Here is a 16611-nt window from a genome sequence, read left to right as displayed (position 1 = left end):
TGTTAGGCTTCCCAGCGGTAGACTTCCATATTCCAGTTTGCTTGGGGGTTTTTTTGTTTGCTTTTGTTTAAGTTTAATACAAACTCAGAATTTCAAGCATTTGTAACACCTGGGTCTAGGTGAAGGAAGATTCTTGAATTTTCTTCTTTTTTTTTTTTTTTTTAATCATGGTTCAACTCCTCGAAAACAAAAATCAGCCACACAAGAGATGTGTTATATATTTCTATATGCCATCTTTGATATTTTGTCTTCTCATGAGAACAATTAAAAGACTCCTGAGCTAAATATTCTAGTCTGGATCTCTGCTTACCTCACTATCATGATGCTTTACAATCTGCAGTTCAAAGAACTCCTCCTCCTCTTCTGCAACAAGAGTAGCATCCCACCCACCTGCTTCTGGGTCATCGAGATTATCTTGGGAACTGAAGTCATCAGCTAGAATCAAAGGAGGATGAAGAAGGTTAGGAGACACAAAGCAATTATCTTTGTTAAGAACATCTGAGGAGTCATTAATTCACATTTTCATCACCAACTGCCAGCTTGGATACCTGCGCTCTACTTGCATAAGAAAAACTCCTGTTTTTAGTTATACAGTGCTATACGGGAAGCGTGCGCATATGTTTGGGCACGCGGAGACTGAAATGTGCCTTATAAAGTCCTCTATTTTGTGGAACTCATAATTGTTTCTGAAGCAGGTGGCAAGTTAGCTACAACCAACTGTATAGGATATTGGAGATGGAGGTAAGAGGCTACGGGGAGAAAAGAGGAGGCTACGGGGAGAGAAGATTCTCCCCCAGGTGTGAACGTCCCCTCCTTGCCCACAGTGATATTATCAGCACTACTGCTCAATCATACCAAGTATACTGCTTGTTTGATATTAGTTTGTATCTTTTCCTTTTTTTTTTTCCTTTTTTTAAAAATAAAGATAAGCTGCAGATTGAGCAAGCAAAAATACAGTACTTTTAGACTGTGATCAAACAAATCCTTCATCTGGTCTTTGAGAAGCAGTTCAACCTGTTCTGGCTTGAGTCTCTCACTATTAATAAATTACTAACTAGCGCCTCTCTGAAGCCATTCCATGCATCTCAAAAAGCACGTTGATATATAAGCCATAAATGTAATCGCAGCAAAGGCGTCACTGCGATAGGCAAAATGCCACCTCCCCACTCTTACCTGACGCTTCTAATGCAAGTTTTAGCCCTCTTTGAAACATCATAAGAAGGATTTGTTCAGCTGATTAGCCACTGCTGACCCCTGGATTTTCCTCAGGGTTGCCAATTTCTTGGCTATAATTTCTCATCTTTGGTAAAAGAGTCTGCTAAACACATTGTTCAGACTGGACCTCGTATTTGGATGTATGAAAACAAACACTGTTTAAGGAAAGCCAGAAGACCACTCTGCAAAACTAACATGAGCTTATCAGGCCACATTTTTGGGATACACAGACATTACTACCAGTGACTGCACATTTTCTTCGAAGTCATTGATAAAGATATTATATAGCATCAGTGCTATATCCTTGTGAGACCTTGTGATTATTTTTCATTTACACTGGCTTTTGCTGTTCAGCCCTCAGGTTTACTCCTTCTACTATTTCTCTTTTACTTATTAAATATCCGCACAATATAGTGATTATTAAAATGTATGGTTAATTCCATATGTAATGCTGTGCGTTTTGAAACACTAAACAATATGTCCCAATGAAATAAGTACAGTCTCAAATTAATCTACCTGTCATTCCAGGCATTTCTTCATCTTATTAGCTCAAATGCTATGAGGTTATTGGTTATACAAAGTTTGTTTCAAAGCACTCTGTCCTTTTAAAAACCACTTACCATTCAAGTCAAGGAAAATAACAGGAATGTGAGTTTCCATACCAGGCACTGGAGTCCTAAAATGTAAAATGGGGACAATAGTGGCATTTAAACTAACGTAGATTTACCCAGCACACGTACCTTCTGATACAAGTCCACAGTATATTACATTCTGTACAGCTGCAATTGTAGGTCAGGCCAATGATAACCTTGGCGAACAGCTTTATTTTAATTTACTGTTGCAGATTCAGAGAGAGTCAACTAAATTGGTACTTCTTTTATACCGGCTCTCTTACAATTATTATTTTCTTTGATCTCTGCTTTCAGAAATGTTTTTTTTTCCCCTCTAAAATGCTAATAGCAAAATTAAGTTTATTTACTCTGACATGCACATTTATTAAACACAAAAGCCTCTGCATTAGTGATGTCAGTGAAGAGAGGATTTAGAGCCAGAAAATCCAGCACTAAAGTTTTTAAACCAACACTGATGCTGCCACACTACACAGTCGTTACTATTTCTTGTTAAACACACACATTTAACAATCAAAACAGTCATATAAGGTGCCTCTTTCATAATGTGGATGAAGTAGCAAGATGGATGGTTTTTTGTTTGTTTTTAAAGTTAAATATTCCGTGGCCTTGCACTTTTAAGCCTCACAACATTAAAGTTGTACTAAAAATCTAGTATGAAGCCTGAAAAACATTCTTAAACAAACCTTGCTGCAACCTTAACTGTAGAAAGGCTGTAGACATCTCATCAACCATCAGCTTGGACCTACTGAATTTTATGGTGAACAGGAGCAGGCTGGAGTCTTACGTAATGTATAAGGTGCTTGAATCAGTTTGAACACATCCTTTGGTGCAAATGTGTTCAAAACAGGTTCTTCCTTAAAGCAGGTTTCCTAAATGAGCACTGTTTTCAAACCTACTCAAATACTTTAATGTGAAAGTTGGCTTAAGTATCACTGACAAAGTATTTGCCATTTCTATGTTTCAGAAGTACCAGTTTTAACAAGCCTCAGCCTGGAACTCCATGACACTTGATTCCATCAATAAATGTTGCTAGAGGCTTGCTCAGAAAAAAAAAAAATCAGAAAGTTGAGAGCAACTGAAGACAAGAGGTTAGAAGCAAAACAGCCTTGCTTCCTTATCTGCAGTTGTTATTCACAGCTGCTACAGTATGGCAATCTCAGTTTAGCATAATTTACTATTTTTAATGTTTATAAAATTACATGCAACACTTGCTGACTAAACAGACTTTGTGCTTAAACCAGGAGCACAACAAAATGCTCCTGTAGATGCAGTTTTATTATGACGGAGCAGCCTTTTAAGTGAATGAACTAGGTAATTAACATATTAGCTAATTTTTTTTAACGGTAAGTGCAGTGGTAATAAATATTGATTCCGTTTCTTTAGAAGGTCATAATTACACTCTGATCAATAATAGTATAGTTTACTAAATAGCATTTCTGGATTTCAAATACCCAATCTAATAAAATAATTTAAGCAAGAGCACTAATTTTAACAACTTTGCTCATACAGCATATGAAGTCCAGATTAGAGAAACTAAAAAATGGCAACAACTCAAGCCAGGAACAGGCCATGCATCATTTTTACATTCATTCTTGTATATGGCAATGTATGTTCCTACCACTCTGCTGGAGCTCCAGGGATCCCACTGCCAGCAGAAGGAACCATGACAGCATTTCTTTCTTCAGTAAGGGTTAGCCTCATCTCTAAAAGCTGTGCCTCCCGATCTGCATCATCTTCTGTTTTATCTGGAGAGGTAGGATGTCAGGACGACAGAGATCATTTCTTATTCAGCGTCTTTAGCACGTGCTGATGATATACCATTGCAATAGAATAAACCCCACTCTGCTCAGGTCTGTACTCAGCACACACAGAACGCGCTGTCAGTGTACAGGAATGACAAATGGTTTTATACAGGCCTCTACCTCCAGTTTCTCTGGAGGCAAATTACTAGTGAGTTCAAAGATTCAATCCTCCATTAACCCACTGTCTAAAATTTTACAATATAATAACAGAAAAGGAGTGTGTGCACCTGTGTCTCAACCTATTACTGTCGTTAGCCTTAATAATAATTTGCTTACCAGGTTTCCCAACAAGTTTTTGCAATTGCTGATCAAGATATTCCTGACGCTTTGTTAAGGCACATAGCCATTTCCGACGCAGCCTCTCCAAATCCCTATCCTGTAAAGAGGAAAGGAGTCACGCTAAATATTGACCCAGGAAAGCCAATGTTTCCTGTTTGTGGCTCACACATTTCTTCAACCCTTCTGCTCATCCTCCATCCAAGGAACAGATAAGCAAGATAGAAAACATCTTGAACAAACCACTTAGCTCTTATCCATTATTTCCTTTTTTACAGGACAATATACACAGAATCGCAGAATAGTTGACGTTGGAAGGGACCTCTGGAGATCCTCTAGTCCAAGCGCCACAGCTCAAGCAGGGTCAGCTATAGAAGCTTGCTCAGGGCTTGAGTATCTCCAAGGATGGAAAATCCACAACCTCTCTGGGGAACCTCTTCCAGTTTCTGACCACTCTCACAGTTTAAAAAAGCTTCTTATTTTAAGTGAATTTCCTGTATTTCAATTTTTGCTCACTGCCTCTTGTCCCTTCATTGGATACCACTGAGAAGAGTCTAGCTCTGTCTTCTTTACTCTCTCCCATTTATACACATTGAGAAGAGAAGGCTCAGCAGAGATCTCATCAAGGCTGAACAATTCTAGTTCTCTCAGCTTTTCCTTGTATGTCCGATGTTTCAATCCCTTAACTTTTCACATCTTACTTAACATATTTTCCCCTGCCAGCCTGAGACGTATCTTTTTCTCTAGCTGTTATTTTGTACTACCCAGTACTCAATTAAGCAAACTTCACTTTACAAATCTTCTTTGCCCCAAAGCTAGTCTAAAACTCAACACCCTCTACAATATGGGAAAGTTAGAGACCCCAGTCAGTATTCATGACTCACCATTCGTGCTCAGTGTTTAGCAGCCTCATATTAGGAACCCATCCCTGCCCAGTATCATGCCACTGTTCCTAGCTATGACATTTGCACCCCAGCCACTTTGAATATTTTCTCCTGAAGTGCTAACGTCCTTCAAAAAACACCTCAGTATCCTTAAGAACATTCAGTTCATGTGTCTCTGGTGTGGAGATCCTCAGAAATGATGAACGATGCTCCATGTGCAGCATGTTGGGTGCCACAAAGATGAGCTGTCGGCTCTGGGAGGCCTTCAGCCAAGCCTCTTCTATGGCAATAGCAGTTCCGATTCATTCCACATCAGACTCTAACAAATACTTTGTCAAGAAAAATAGGTGGATGCAAGACTATAAACTACATTTGTATTACTCACCTGGAGACCCCTAGAAGTATACTGGAATCTGTCAGAGAGCATTAAACCTAAATCTCTTGTTGCTCACATTATACAAATTGAGACCTACAACAGTGACGATGATGTGCTGTTGTTAAAGTTATTCACAAGTGAGTGAAAATGTATCATGGATACCGTGCCTCATCAGCTATCCTGTAAGGCTCAAATAAGGGTGACATTACATACATTCAAAAAAAAAAGAAAAAGAGTGTGTGGATTTCGGTGATTTTCTCACTGTTGTCTTAGGACTCGAGGAACGGTTGATTATTATGCAGTATATTCCAGGTCTCATACACAGCACATTCATAATATGAAATAGCACGAAGAATTTGATTGCATCTTCAACAGCACCATGCTTATTCTTGCTCTTAATGTAGAAAATCTTAACCTACCCATAGCTTGCTGAGAAGGGAGAACCCTTCCCCCAAAATGCAGAAAAGGAGAAGCAGTTGGATTTTGTTTTGGAAATATAAACTAAGGCATCTTGCTCTTTGCCCTCCTCCTCTTGACCCCACCATATGGCTTTGCAGCATAACAATTTACATAGTTCTCAGGCTTTTATTCTCTTCTGAGAAAAGACCGTCCATAAATCCGATCAGTGCAGCAGAGATAAAAATGCTAATCCTCCTCTAATACATTCTCACCCCAAAATATTTGCATTTCTAGTAAGAGAGAACTGAAAATTTTTACCTGATAACTGTCCATGTCATCCTCTTCTTCCTAGGCCAAAACATACAAAGCCATGACATTAATTTTTTTTTTGATAGCAGGAAACACTTTGAATGCAAAAGGTGCAACCATTTTAAGCAACGTTTCAATAAAAGTCCAAGTTTAGCAATGGTACAGCCATAGAATTAAAACACAGTGATGCTTATCCCTGCTATTAGGTTTTCCTTTTTGAACTGGTCTGGGAGGGTACCAAAGATTTACTGCTATCAGCTGGTCCAAACATGTAAATTAAAAAAATCCAACTATTATAATGGGGGGGGGGGGGGAACCCAGAAATAACACTATTAGATTTCTTCTTAACTGGAAGAAAGTGAAATATTTAAGTTGCCGTAGGAAAGAAATGGTAGTTGCAGCGAAACAGCTTGGAACCTGTTGAGCCTGGACAGTAAAGGAACATCATGCTGCTCAGGAACACTACAGCAGGCACCGAAAATCAAAGTCTGACACAAAGGATTTGAGGTAAGCTTGCCTTCGCATTTAGAGAAGAAAAACTGTAAACATCTAAGTCAACGGTTAGGCAGTTAGAATAACAGTGTCTGCCCCCCAGCAGGCACAACACAGACCTCAGACATTTTGATTTCCATTATTTTCTGATGGGAGACACCACCTTTCATCCTTGACATGTACCACAAGCAAAGCCATTTGCAATGAGAGTGAGCTTGACTGTCATTCCTGCACAGCGAAGGGAAAAGCAGACTCCAGTCCTCACCGAGTTAATACTTATCTGTTTAAGTAATAACAAGCCGCTGGAGTCTACTCCAGTATCTTAGCAATCAAAGCAAAAATTTAGCTAAGTTAAAATTAAAAAGCCATACAGAAGAGGCATTTTCTTAGTTCAAGTCTTTAGAAAATCTTTCGCATTCCATAGATAGCGTTTCACTTGAGACAGAGAAATGCAGATACGGAGACTAAAAACCCAGATGTTTAAGTCCGAGGGTTACTGTAAGCAGAACTAAAGAAACCTGGTTTTCAACAGCTCTTTCCCCCGGGGGTTATCAGCGTCACAGACAGCTCACTGGTCTTCCTCTCTCTCTCAAGGGGAGCTTAAGTACAGTCTTTCTCCTTGAAAGAACTTAATACTTGGTGGCTTGTCAGCTCTGCCAGATATAGTTGAAACTGGTCAACAGATCAGAAATTATCTGGGGAAGAAGCAGCACGAGACAGACTGGATGCTCACCTGGGCCTTGTTTCCTTAGAAAGCAGGCTAAAAGGGACACGGGTGTTACGTGCGTATAACGCAGCCACAGCTTTCACGTAACATTTACAAGAAACCAATCCATCATCTCAGGATGAGAGAGTCTTAAGAAACCTGCTCGGTTCAGGAGTGGGAAAGTAGAAGAGTCTACCTGCTCTAGAGGCAGGTGGGTATCAGGAACTGCTGGGAGGGAAGGGGAGTTCGAAAGCTTGCAAGCAGAGTCACGAGCGTAAGCAGAACGGGGAAATAAAAGGCACAGCTGGCCTAGGAGGGGGATTTCTCTAAAGATGGAAGAAAGTCCCCCTTTTATGCCCCTGACACACAGGGAGTAAGGGATTGCTGAGGCTGGGAGACAACTCAAACGCAACGACTTCAGACCTCACAAATGCAAAACCGATACTGATGAAGCAAAAAGGGGAGCAGACACATTGGGGCATACTCTGTCAACGGGGTAAAGAGAGCATGGAAAGCTGGGAGGTAGCCCCCAAACCGCTAGACAGTTAGTTGGCCTTGTCTCAAGCAAGGCAGCTAATCAAGCAAGTCCAAGAAAGGGCTGCTCTGGTGCACTGGATTTTGACTTGCTAACTCACAGGAGTGACTCAAATTCTCATTTAGCTGCTGGGAAAAAAGCGAACTGCACCAGAAATTGAGAAGATTCCCCCATTAAGACAATCTCCTGAAACAGGGAAACTGAGGCAACATGCCCTCACCATAAATCATCAGCTAAACACCAGGTCGAGCACACTCCCTAGACACACATCAAGATACTTGCACTTCAAGGTGAGATTCAATGCTTCTGACACCATCAAAACAACTGGCCCATATAATTCTGATGTTTCTAACACCACATTATTGAAATATGTTCCCTCGAGTCATTTTAATTTGAATAATTACTCGAAATTGCTGCCATATTCAATATTTGAAGTAAAACCTACTAGACGAACTCCTAATGAGTTTTAGAAACTTTGGCTCTTTTTTCAGAAGAGACACAGAAGGTGGTCTTACATATATTGTATTTGTCATGAAAACAATTCTTGATTAAGAGAAAGTTCTTCCACAACACTTTCCGAAAGACAGAGTTTTGGATGTAGAGAACCATGGATAATCCCTAAAACCACTGTCAAAGCAGTTCTGACAATTTTTTCTATTGCTTTATGCATTTACATAGCAGGTTCAAAAAGAAAACCCCAAACAAACTAAAACTTCTAACCCATGACCAATGCTGTTGCCTCCAACTGCAACAAGCTTAGAACTTTTACATTTTTACAAGTCATGGAAACATCCACAGCTGAGAAGAAAGAGTCAGGCTCTTACCTGATAATTTTCATGTATTTTTTGTGGCTTGACATGCTTTATTTGAACACAGCCAATTCCAATGGATAATATGGATTCCTCCATTAGCGGCAAGGTCCCGGATTCCTGTACAGATCTCACTTCAACCTGAATTCGTCGGGACTGCCCCTGAACAAGGGAACAATTTGAAGCACTTAAAAAAAAGTCCAACCAACCAACAAGTATAAAATCCTGAAAGCTTAATGACAGAGAGACCTCTACTGGCAGTCATTTGCAAGCAACATATTTTTAGCTATTCTGAAGAATAAACTGGCAAGTCCTGCAATCTCAGCCACAATGACCAAGCGTTCAAGAGATACCACTTCTGTTCCAAGGATTTATGTCCACACGATATTCAACATTCAGCAAGTCCCCAATAAAAAGCTTACTTTTTATTGAGGATTTTCATACCATATAGGATTTTTTAAGTACTTTTGAAGGCTGAAAACAGGTTCTCTTCCCCATCTACAAGAGAGGAAAAGAAAGTCTGATGTGGTGAGTTACTGCACCTGAAGTGAACTTGATGCTGATTCTGGTCTCCTTGATGGAAAATTCTTACCCACTGATGCCATCAGCGCAGCGAAGTAACTGTTTTCTTTAGCCATAAGGGTAGGAAAAACCAAAGGAGTTGGGGAGTTCAGAGGTGCAGCCTGTATCTAACTTTTACTATTTCCTAGTGTTCTGTGAGCAAAAGCTTATCATTTAGAAGCGTTAGCTACTCTGTGAAGCATTAACAATCTAATGTTTGTAGAATCCAAAGAACAAGGGAACAGTTGGCCAAAAGGAGAAAAAACAAGACAAAAACCAAAAAGCCCCACAGGATTGGGAACAGAACACAGCATAAAGATTACAGGTAAGCCTTTGATCACCGTCACATGCAGCAGTTTCACGCAGTACTGAGGAACTCCACTTTCCCCCATCCCCTGCCTGTTTTATTCAAGACCATGTTTCGTACCTAAGCTTGACAGTGCCGTGGACACCATCCCTCTATCATACCAAATATAAGCTTCCCAGCTTCCCGTAGTCTCTTTACACAGCTGAACTCCTGTACCTGCCACCTTACCTGTCTGAGCTGGAAGATGCCTCCAGTGCTTACATCCTTGGCAGGAGTCACCTCAACTGGGCAGTATTCCCCGTTCTCGTTCAGCTCTAGAATTTGAACCCAGAGCTCTACTTTTCGGGTTACTTCGCTCCACCTGCAAAACATGCCAGGAACCGTCACGTATTTTTTTTGTCTTAAAACAAACCAAACGCCCTGCCAAACCATGCAGATTGGAGACATGAAGGGACACTTCCGCAAATGTCACTTGTATCCAGATGGGGTTACTAGTTGTCCAGTGCTTATAATTTTACTGACAATTTTTTAGTCAAACATCAGAAATAAGCCTTTTCTTGATTCCAGCACCAAATCCGATTCCACTAGATTCCAACACTTAAGCTCTGGTCTCAGCGACTGCCACAAAAGCCCAGGGTTGTCAGTGTGATCAGAGGCACACAGAAGGCAGCAGAATGAAATATGCCATCATCTTGAAAGCTCTCAAGATTCAGGGCACTTTTCTGAACCTCACCACTCTACTGCCTTCGCTCAAATTCTTCCAAGAGCTTAAATAAGAAATGGCCACTTTTGTAACAAAAGCAAAAAATCAAAACCCTGCAGTCTGAATTACCATATTGTTGCATATTTATTCCATTCGAAATAATTAGCAAAATAGTTCTTCCAATGGAAACATCACAATCGTAGCACTTTATGGCCTGGAATGAACTGGAGTCTGACCTCAAATACATCAGCCTACAGTGAGAGCAACCACCTTGCCATTTTGGACTTCATGGTTCTTTCTGGCTCAGACCAGCATAACGATATGAAGGAAAATAATCAGCCTGCTGTTTTTGCTTCTTTGTAAAACACTACTCACATGCAAATGGGTTGCCTAAATAGAAGGGTCTTCATTTGAAGTCTTTAAGGTTTACCACTTTTAATTTGAAACACAGAGATGAGCATTTCTCTTTTCTTTTTTTTTTTTTGAAGCCTACTAAGAAATCACATGTTGTTTTCGCAATAGACAGTCTATTCATACTAGTCTAATAGGCAAAGTCTCAAATATCTGTTTCAGTTTTCATCAGCACAAAGATGTGACTACTTGTCTCAAACCTCCTGCCAAATTTGGCCTTGCAGACACTGAATTTCCAGAATCCTAAACCGATGATCTATTTTCTGTAGTTACCTGTCACGAAGGCTTCGTGTTTTGGCTTGAATTATTCCCAAATCCCACAGGGCTGGATTTTTGCGATCACCACTCTGCTTGTGCCCATAAACTTCAATTGCCAAAGCACCGTCATAAAGATGCTCCATGAAGTCTTCGGAAATATTTACAGAAAATTCCTGTATGTAACCGACAAATGGTTAATGATTGTGACTGCACAACACTGACTTCCATTACATTTTTCTACCCTGTACCAGGCTTTCTTTCCAGAGAGGAGCTTGTATTTATAATGGAGTATTTTGCAGTATACAATAAAAAAAAATAAAATAAAAAAACAACAACACTGGAAAAGACCTGTTTGATAGTCTACATAAGCTGAACTGTAGTCACATTAATATGACTAATCCCATTTAAGTGCCTCCACTGTCTGAAATTTCTGCAAAATCAATTAAAGGCTTTTGACAAAGTTGTTTAAGGTTCTCCACTAGAAGCATTATTAGAACTGTTATGGTCTTATTTACACAGCTAATCTTTCATGCTGCATGCATTCAAGACCCTACCATTTTTAAGAACAAAATAATTAACATTTTCCTATTCTAATTGTTGGCAACACAGTAACACCAAAAAGCCTCAATCAGGGTTAGAGACTTGTTGTTTTGACTTTATTATATGCACGTAGTAAAGTCATTCTGGTCCCCAAGACATTAGGACACAATATAGAAGAAAAAAAGACCTGTCATCTCATTTTGGGGAAGTGAGGCAAAGATATATGACTTGCTGAAGACCAAAGTCTCAAAGAGTTGAAAAGTGACCACATGCTGTCCAACTCCTGGTCCAATGGTTCAAGTAAACTACCACGTTTTCTAACATTTAGAATCAAAGCCTCAAAACTCAGAAGGTTTTGTATCTACTTTACAAACGATAAGCTAAAAGGAAGAAATTACTCAATGCAATAACAAATCAGAGGAAGAACAAGATGGGAACTCAGGTGATTGACTGGGATTCACCTAACCTGACTTTAGACCTTTAGACATCTCTATTAAAGATGCCTCCACTCGGCTAGTTGCTCTAGAGTCAACAGGGAGAAAGAGCCACTTTCAAGATACACGACCTAGCTTAAAGGTCTGTGTTAGGATGAAAGGTCTCATGTCCCAGAACTACCCATTTCTCTTCACTGATGTCAGAGCGTTCAGTGATCAGCTCAAATGTAGACATCAAACATACTCTTCACACTCTTGGGCATTCTTACTGTGGCTAAACTCTAACATAAATCTCTCGGTCAAACAGATTGCTTCCCTTTATTAATCCACTTTATCTTCTTCAGTGATTTCTGTGCACTGAACAGTGTAATGCAATGGATTCTGAGGGGGTTTTGAGCTCTTATTAAACATGGTAGTAGGGTACCAGCCTTACAAAGTATAATAACGGGAGCAAAGAGGCAACGGACAAAGTGCTACGCAAGCACAAACCTGCTTTGTCTGACTAGAATTTCATTAATAAAATAGAAAAAAAATTTACACTGCAGTGATCGAAGACAACCATGCACCGCGGCTCCTTGCTGCTGGAAGATAAGGAAGGATCCACCTCAGGTGCAACGTTAACCGGCTCCAGCTGATCCCAGAATGTATATTTGCAGAACACAAAGTTGGAGAGGTGCTGCGGTAAGCCTGTAGCTTGAAGTATTTTAATCTAGAAAAGAGATAAGAAACAAAGATAAAGAAGTTATTAGTCAGGCACAGAATGAAAAGGTCTTTTCTTAGAACAATATTTTTCTGGTCCACTGCAAAGGATAACTAAGAAGTTTCTGGGGGACAAAAAGGTTTTACGAAATATGGTTTTCCGCATTGAAATACATTGGACTATTTTTATTGCATCAGCTTAAAATTGCCGCTAGATGTCACCAAGCACCTATTTCTGTGGAACGAAAGCAAGCAGGATGAACCTTACAAACACACAAAAACATTTCCTTTATTTTGAATAGCACGATGCACCAAAAACGCTATAATTCAAGAAATAATAATAAAAATCACCTACTTCTACCAAACTGGGCTCCTTTATTCTGCAAACTCCTTGTTTGAAGATACTACTTGTCCTCATTCTGTGATGCCAGAAACAGTACAAAAATAGCCCCTGCCCTGCCTTAAAAATCAAGGCCACATAGAAACAAAACTCTCAAACTTCTATTCTCCATTTGCCAAATTAGCATCAAATGAGTTAGAATCCACTGGTTAAGCACCATCCACGGTCAAGAGAACGTGCTGCTGCCACAATGTCCCATGTTGTTTGCAAGCACATGGAGCTCCATGGTACAGTTCTGTTGCCCTCAAATTGGTCATATTATCCTTTAACCCGCAAAGCTCGGGTTCCACTCCCTCTAATGCTTTTTGCCTCCCTCTTTATTTGTAGCTTGGCCGATGCTTGTTGCTTGTATTTCCCTACCACACAGAATTGCTGGTACGACCTTCCTGCTCACTTGTTTTTCACTGTTATTATTATGTATAAATACATCTATATATACACCTTGCAAAATATTGAAGAGTGAGAAAGATTCAAAAGGCGTTTATTAGATTCTGTGACTGCTTTTCATTAGATACCATGGATCAAATTCCAGTATACAAAACTTCCACATTTTTCCAAGACTACAAGCAAAACTACCTGGGGTAAAATTTTGCACGCGCACGCGCGTGTGTGTGTATATATATATATGTGTATATATATAGTTAAAGTTCTATATTTATTTTACTGGATACCTGGCAGACTTTAAAAACATCACAGAGACTGAAAGAAACAAAAAACATCTAGTCTTCTTCCATTATTTCAACTACTAAAGTGACAAAGTATCATGAGTAAAGACCAGACAGCAGCGTTTCAGGGCCCCGAAACATTACAGAAGGCCATGAAAACAACTAATGCCAAAGTATTAGGCTCTGCACATACCACTGACTGATCAGCTATTTGTTTTGCCCTTTTTAATATTTTTTAATCCAGAAACATCAGATTTTCATATAGTCTAGCAACACGTCCAAAGAGAGAACTCTGCTTGTGTAGCTGAACACTGGAAGTGAACATTGCGGAAAGGGTTACAATGAGACATTTAACGACCAGCAAAGCAGCCAATGTACTACAGACTTTTTCATTTTAATACCTGGGTTGGAAAGAGAGAAGTTTGCTCATAGGTTGGGATATATCTGCAACTCACCATGCAGACGAGTTTTCTCTCCTGAGTGTCATTTTCATGGGAACAGTCTGGACTATCCTCACCTCCTACCAGCCTGTCCTCTATCTCTCCACTCACTCGAACAACTTCAACATGGAGACGACCAGATACCTGATGAAAAAGGAAAATAAAAAGTTACTTGGGTGCCAGAGAACAGTAATATTTTTCAGGTACCTACAGGTACCACTGTTTCCAATCCATCAACAAATGTTTTCTTCCTTTTTATCATTTTGCGCTACAAATTTGTTGCATCACTGAATGCTTCGGAGCCACCAGAGTGACTTTGAGAACAACATGCTGCATCTCACTCACCTTCCCACCAGTCTCTAGAGGGCCTGCAAAGTGTACATTCAAGGTAAAGCATATAGGACATTGCTTAGTAGGCCCTAGCTGCCCATGAAGTTTTTCTTGTCGTATATATTGAAGAACCTATTCTTGATGGCAAAAGGCAGTGGAGCTATAGCTCATACCGGTTTTACTAAGCATTTATTTTGGGCTGGTTTGCTTAGAAAGGTGCTCACAAAGCTTTCCCCTTTCACAATCACTATGTCGGGATTTGGAGCAGCCTAAACAACTGCAATAAGGTATTGTGGGATTTGCATAATCCCAAATTGTTAGCAAAGAGCTTGTGCACAGGAAACTGGAATTTACTGGTAATAAGAGCCGTAGACTGTAATTAAGCAGTTGAATAAGGATAGATTATAGAAGGAATGACAAACCTCTCCCTTCTGATTGATGATCGGAACAGCATACTGTAGTTTCACATCATAGAACAGGCACTCAAGAAAAACATTGGCTACTCCAATAAGGCTGTGGTTTTCTTGCTCATCGTAGAATGGATCGGCTCGCCGGAAGTACGCTCTCATCACCTTGAATCAAATTCAGAATAACGTAAGAAAAACAAACACAGTTTTCAAAGCAGTGCACAACTCGCCTAGAGAAAGAAAAACGGACACAAGCAAGAGGCCAAATTAGATCACAAGAACGAAAACTTGAGTTTTATTTTGAGATCTGTTCCCAGCAAACTCTCTTTAATGTTGTTAGATTCAGAGAAGTTAGCCTGAACCTCAACACCTCTTGCATTTACTTAGCGCTTCTTATTGTGTGCATGTTTCCACCAAACTGCATGTGCAAACAAGCATTAAAGTGACAAGATAAGGGTTAATGAAATATTGAAGATTGCTTCAGCACTAGAAGAAAAAAAAAAACCCCACAGCAATGGCTCAGGAAAACTTAACTCTTTGCCTTTTCCCTCCCCCAACAGAACCAGAAGATTGTCCCCCATCTACTTAAATCAAAAATTTAACAGGGACCTAATTCTAGTTGGCACAATGTTGGAGTTCTCATTTTTACTTACTGGGTTGTCTTCCTCGCAGTCTTTCCACTCTTGGTAGAGATCCCTCATATCTACCAGTCGATTTTCCAGTTTTTCTAGCGACCAGATCTGTTTGCCTTTCCCTTTCCTTCTCACCTGAATAGCAGGCTCACTGAGAATTGCACCTCTCTGGGAAACAATTAGAGAGACAAGGAATCCATGTCACAGCAACGAACAAATAGTTAAAAAAACCCAAAAACAAACAAAAAAACCCCCCAACAAAACACAGAGAATGTCTTTGAGAGAAATTAGGATTTTTTTTTAATTAATTCTAGCTTAAGCAACCAAATCCTAGAAAAATTGACACTAATATTTTTCAATAAGCTAGCATACTATCACACTTTTATAGCAACAAAATAGGAAAAAAATGTAGCATGCACTAACAGAGCCATGTTTAATGCACACAAATACCTTGGCAAATTATCTGGACCATTAGAGTCACAATAAGACAAATATGAACTCTGAGGCAACGTTTCTGAACAAAGATTTAGTTCCACCAGGGCTATCTTACCTTACTGTTAGCATTAAGGCTTGAAGCTGGGATCTGGAGTGTGACTTTATACTCTGTCCTTTTGTCTAATTCCTCTCCGATGAAATTGGCTTCTCTCACATACAAATTGGCTTTAACTATCTGCTCTCGCAGCTTCCTCAGGCTGTGGGTCAACATTTCCTCTCTAAAAGAAGGGGATTTTGAGGGGGACAGGAAAAATCATGGCATTTAGGAATTGAAATTGAAAGTTCAGTGCAAATGATCACTTGGCAGAGGAGGAGTTTGTTAACATTCAAGTTAGCTGCTTTTGAACACAAAGATCAGGGCAATTAAATTGCATTTCTGTTGCAAAATAATAAAAAAATGATTATCCGTATGAATTTAATAGTATGAACATCAGCATACTGCTGGCTTTGGAGACTTCTCCATGCATCTGCTTAACAGCGAGCACTTGTGTGGCCTGTTCCAGAGTTTTCCCACCGCAGATGTGGATGTTCCATCTTACAGAGAAAGGTTTATTTAGATTTGCTCGCTGGCCACCCTGACGAGCGTATGAGAGCGCCAACTGCAAAGCAGGAATCTAGTACCACAAAATATTCCAGACAGACACCTAACGCCTTGTTAGACTGCTTCAAATACAAATCTAAATTAAACAGCTAAAGAAGAAACTTCTGAAATAGAAAGTATTTTCTCATTACAGGGTCTCTCCCAAACTCATTGCTTGAGGGAAAGTTTCATCTTCCTCTTGCTGCTGCTCTTTTTGACAGCAATACTGGCAAAGACCATTCAAGGGCAAGAAGTAAACAGTCTCAGGGAAGTTGTCTAGGAAGAGGCAAAGAGCACCGTGGCCCCTCGGTGGT

General features: G+C 39.9%; 1 protein-coding gene across 1 annotated transcript in view; it reads right to left on the bottom strand.

The window, feature by feature from the left end:
- KIF13B (kinesin family member 13B) overlaps positions 1-16611 on the bottom strand; it is a 63731-nt gene that overhangs the window by 28729 nt on the left and 18391 nt on the right. The window contains exons 13-25 of the mRNA XM_067294627.1: positions 15773-15935; positions 15244-15390; positions 14606-14755; positions 13869-13997; positions 12188-12358; positions 10691-10848; positions 9532-9664; positions 8451-8597; positions 5903-5932; positions 3926-4025; positions 3466-3592; positions 1836-1891; positions 311-435 (exon numbers count right to left, since the gene is read on the bottom strand). Of these exons, the coding sequence (XP_067150728.1) occupies positions 311-435; positions 1836-1891; positions 3466-3592; positions 3926-4025; positions 5903-5932; positions 8451-8597; positions 9532-9664; positions 10691-10848; positions 12188-12358; positions 13869-13997; positions 14606-14755; positions 15244-15390; positions 15773-15935 (1636 nt within the window). The remainder of the gene's footprint in view (positions 1-310; positions 436-1835; positions 1892-3465; positions 3593-3925; positions 4026-5902; positions 5933-8450; positions 8598-9531; positions 9665-10690; positions 10849-12187; positions 12359-13868; positions 13998-14605; positions 14756-15243; positions 15391-15772; positions 15936-16611) is intronic.

The sequence above is a fragment of the Apteryx mantelli genome, chromosome 3 (genome assembly GCF_036417845.1).
Source record: "Apteryx mantelli isolate bAptMan1 chromosome 3, bAptMan1.hap1, whole genome shotgun sequence".
Taxonomy (NCBI): Eukaryota; Metazoa; Chordata; class Aves; order Apterygiformes; family Apterygidae; genus Apteryx; species Apteryx mantelli.
Note: the sequence above shows the minus strand (reverse complement) of the source record. Positions and strands in the feature narration are given on the sequence as shown.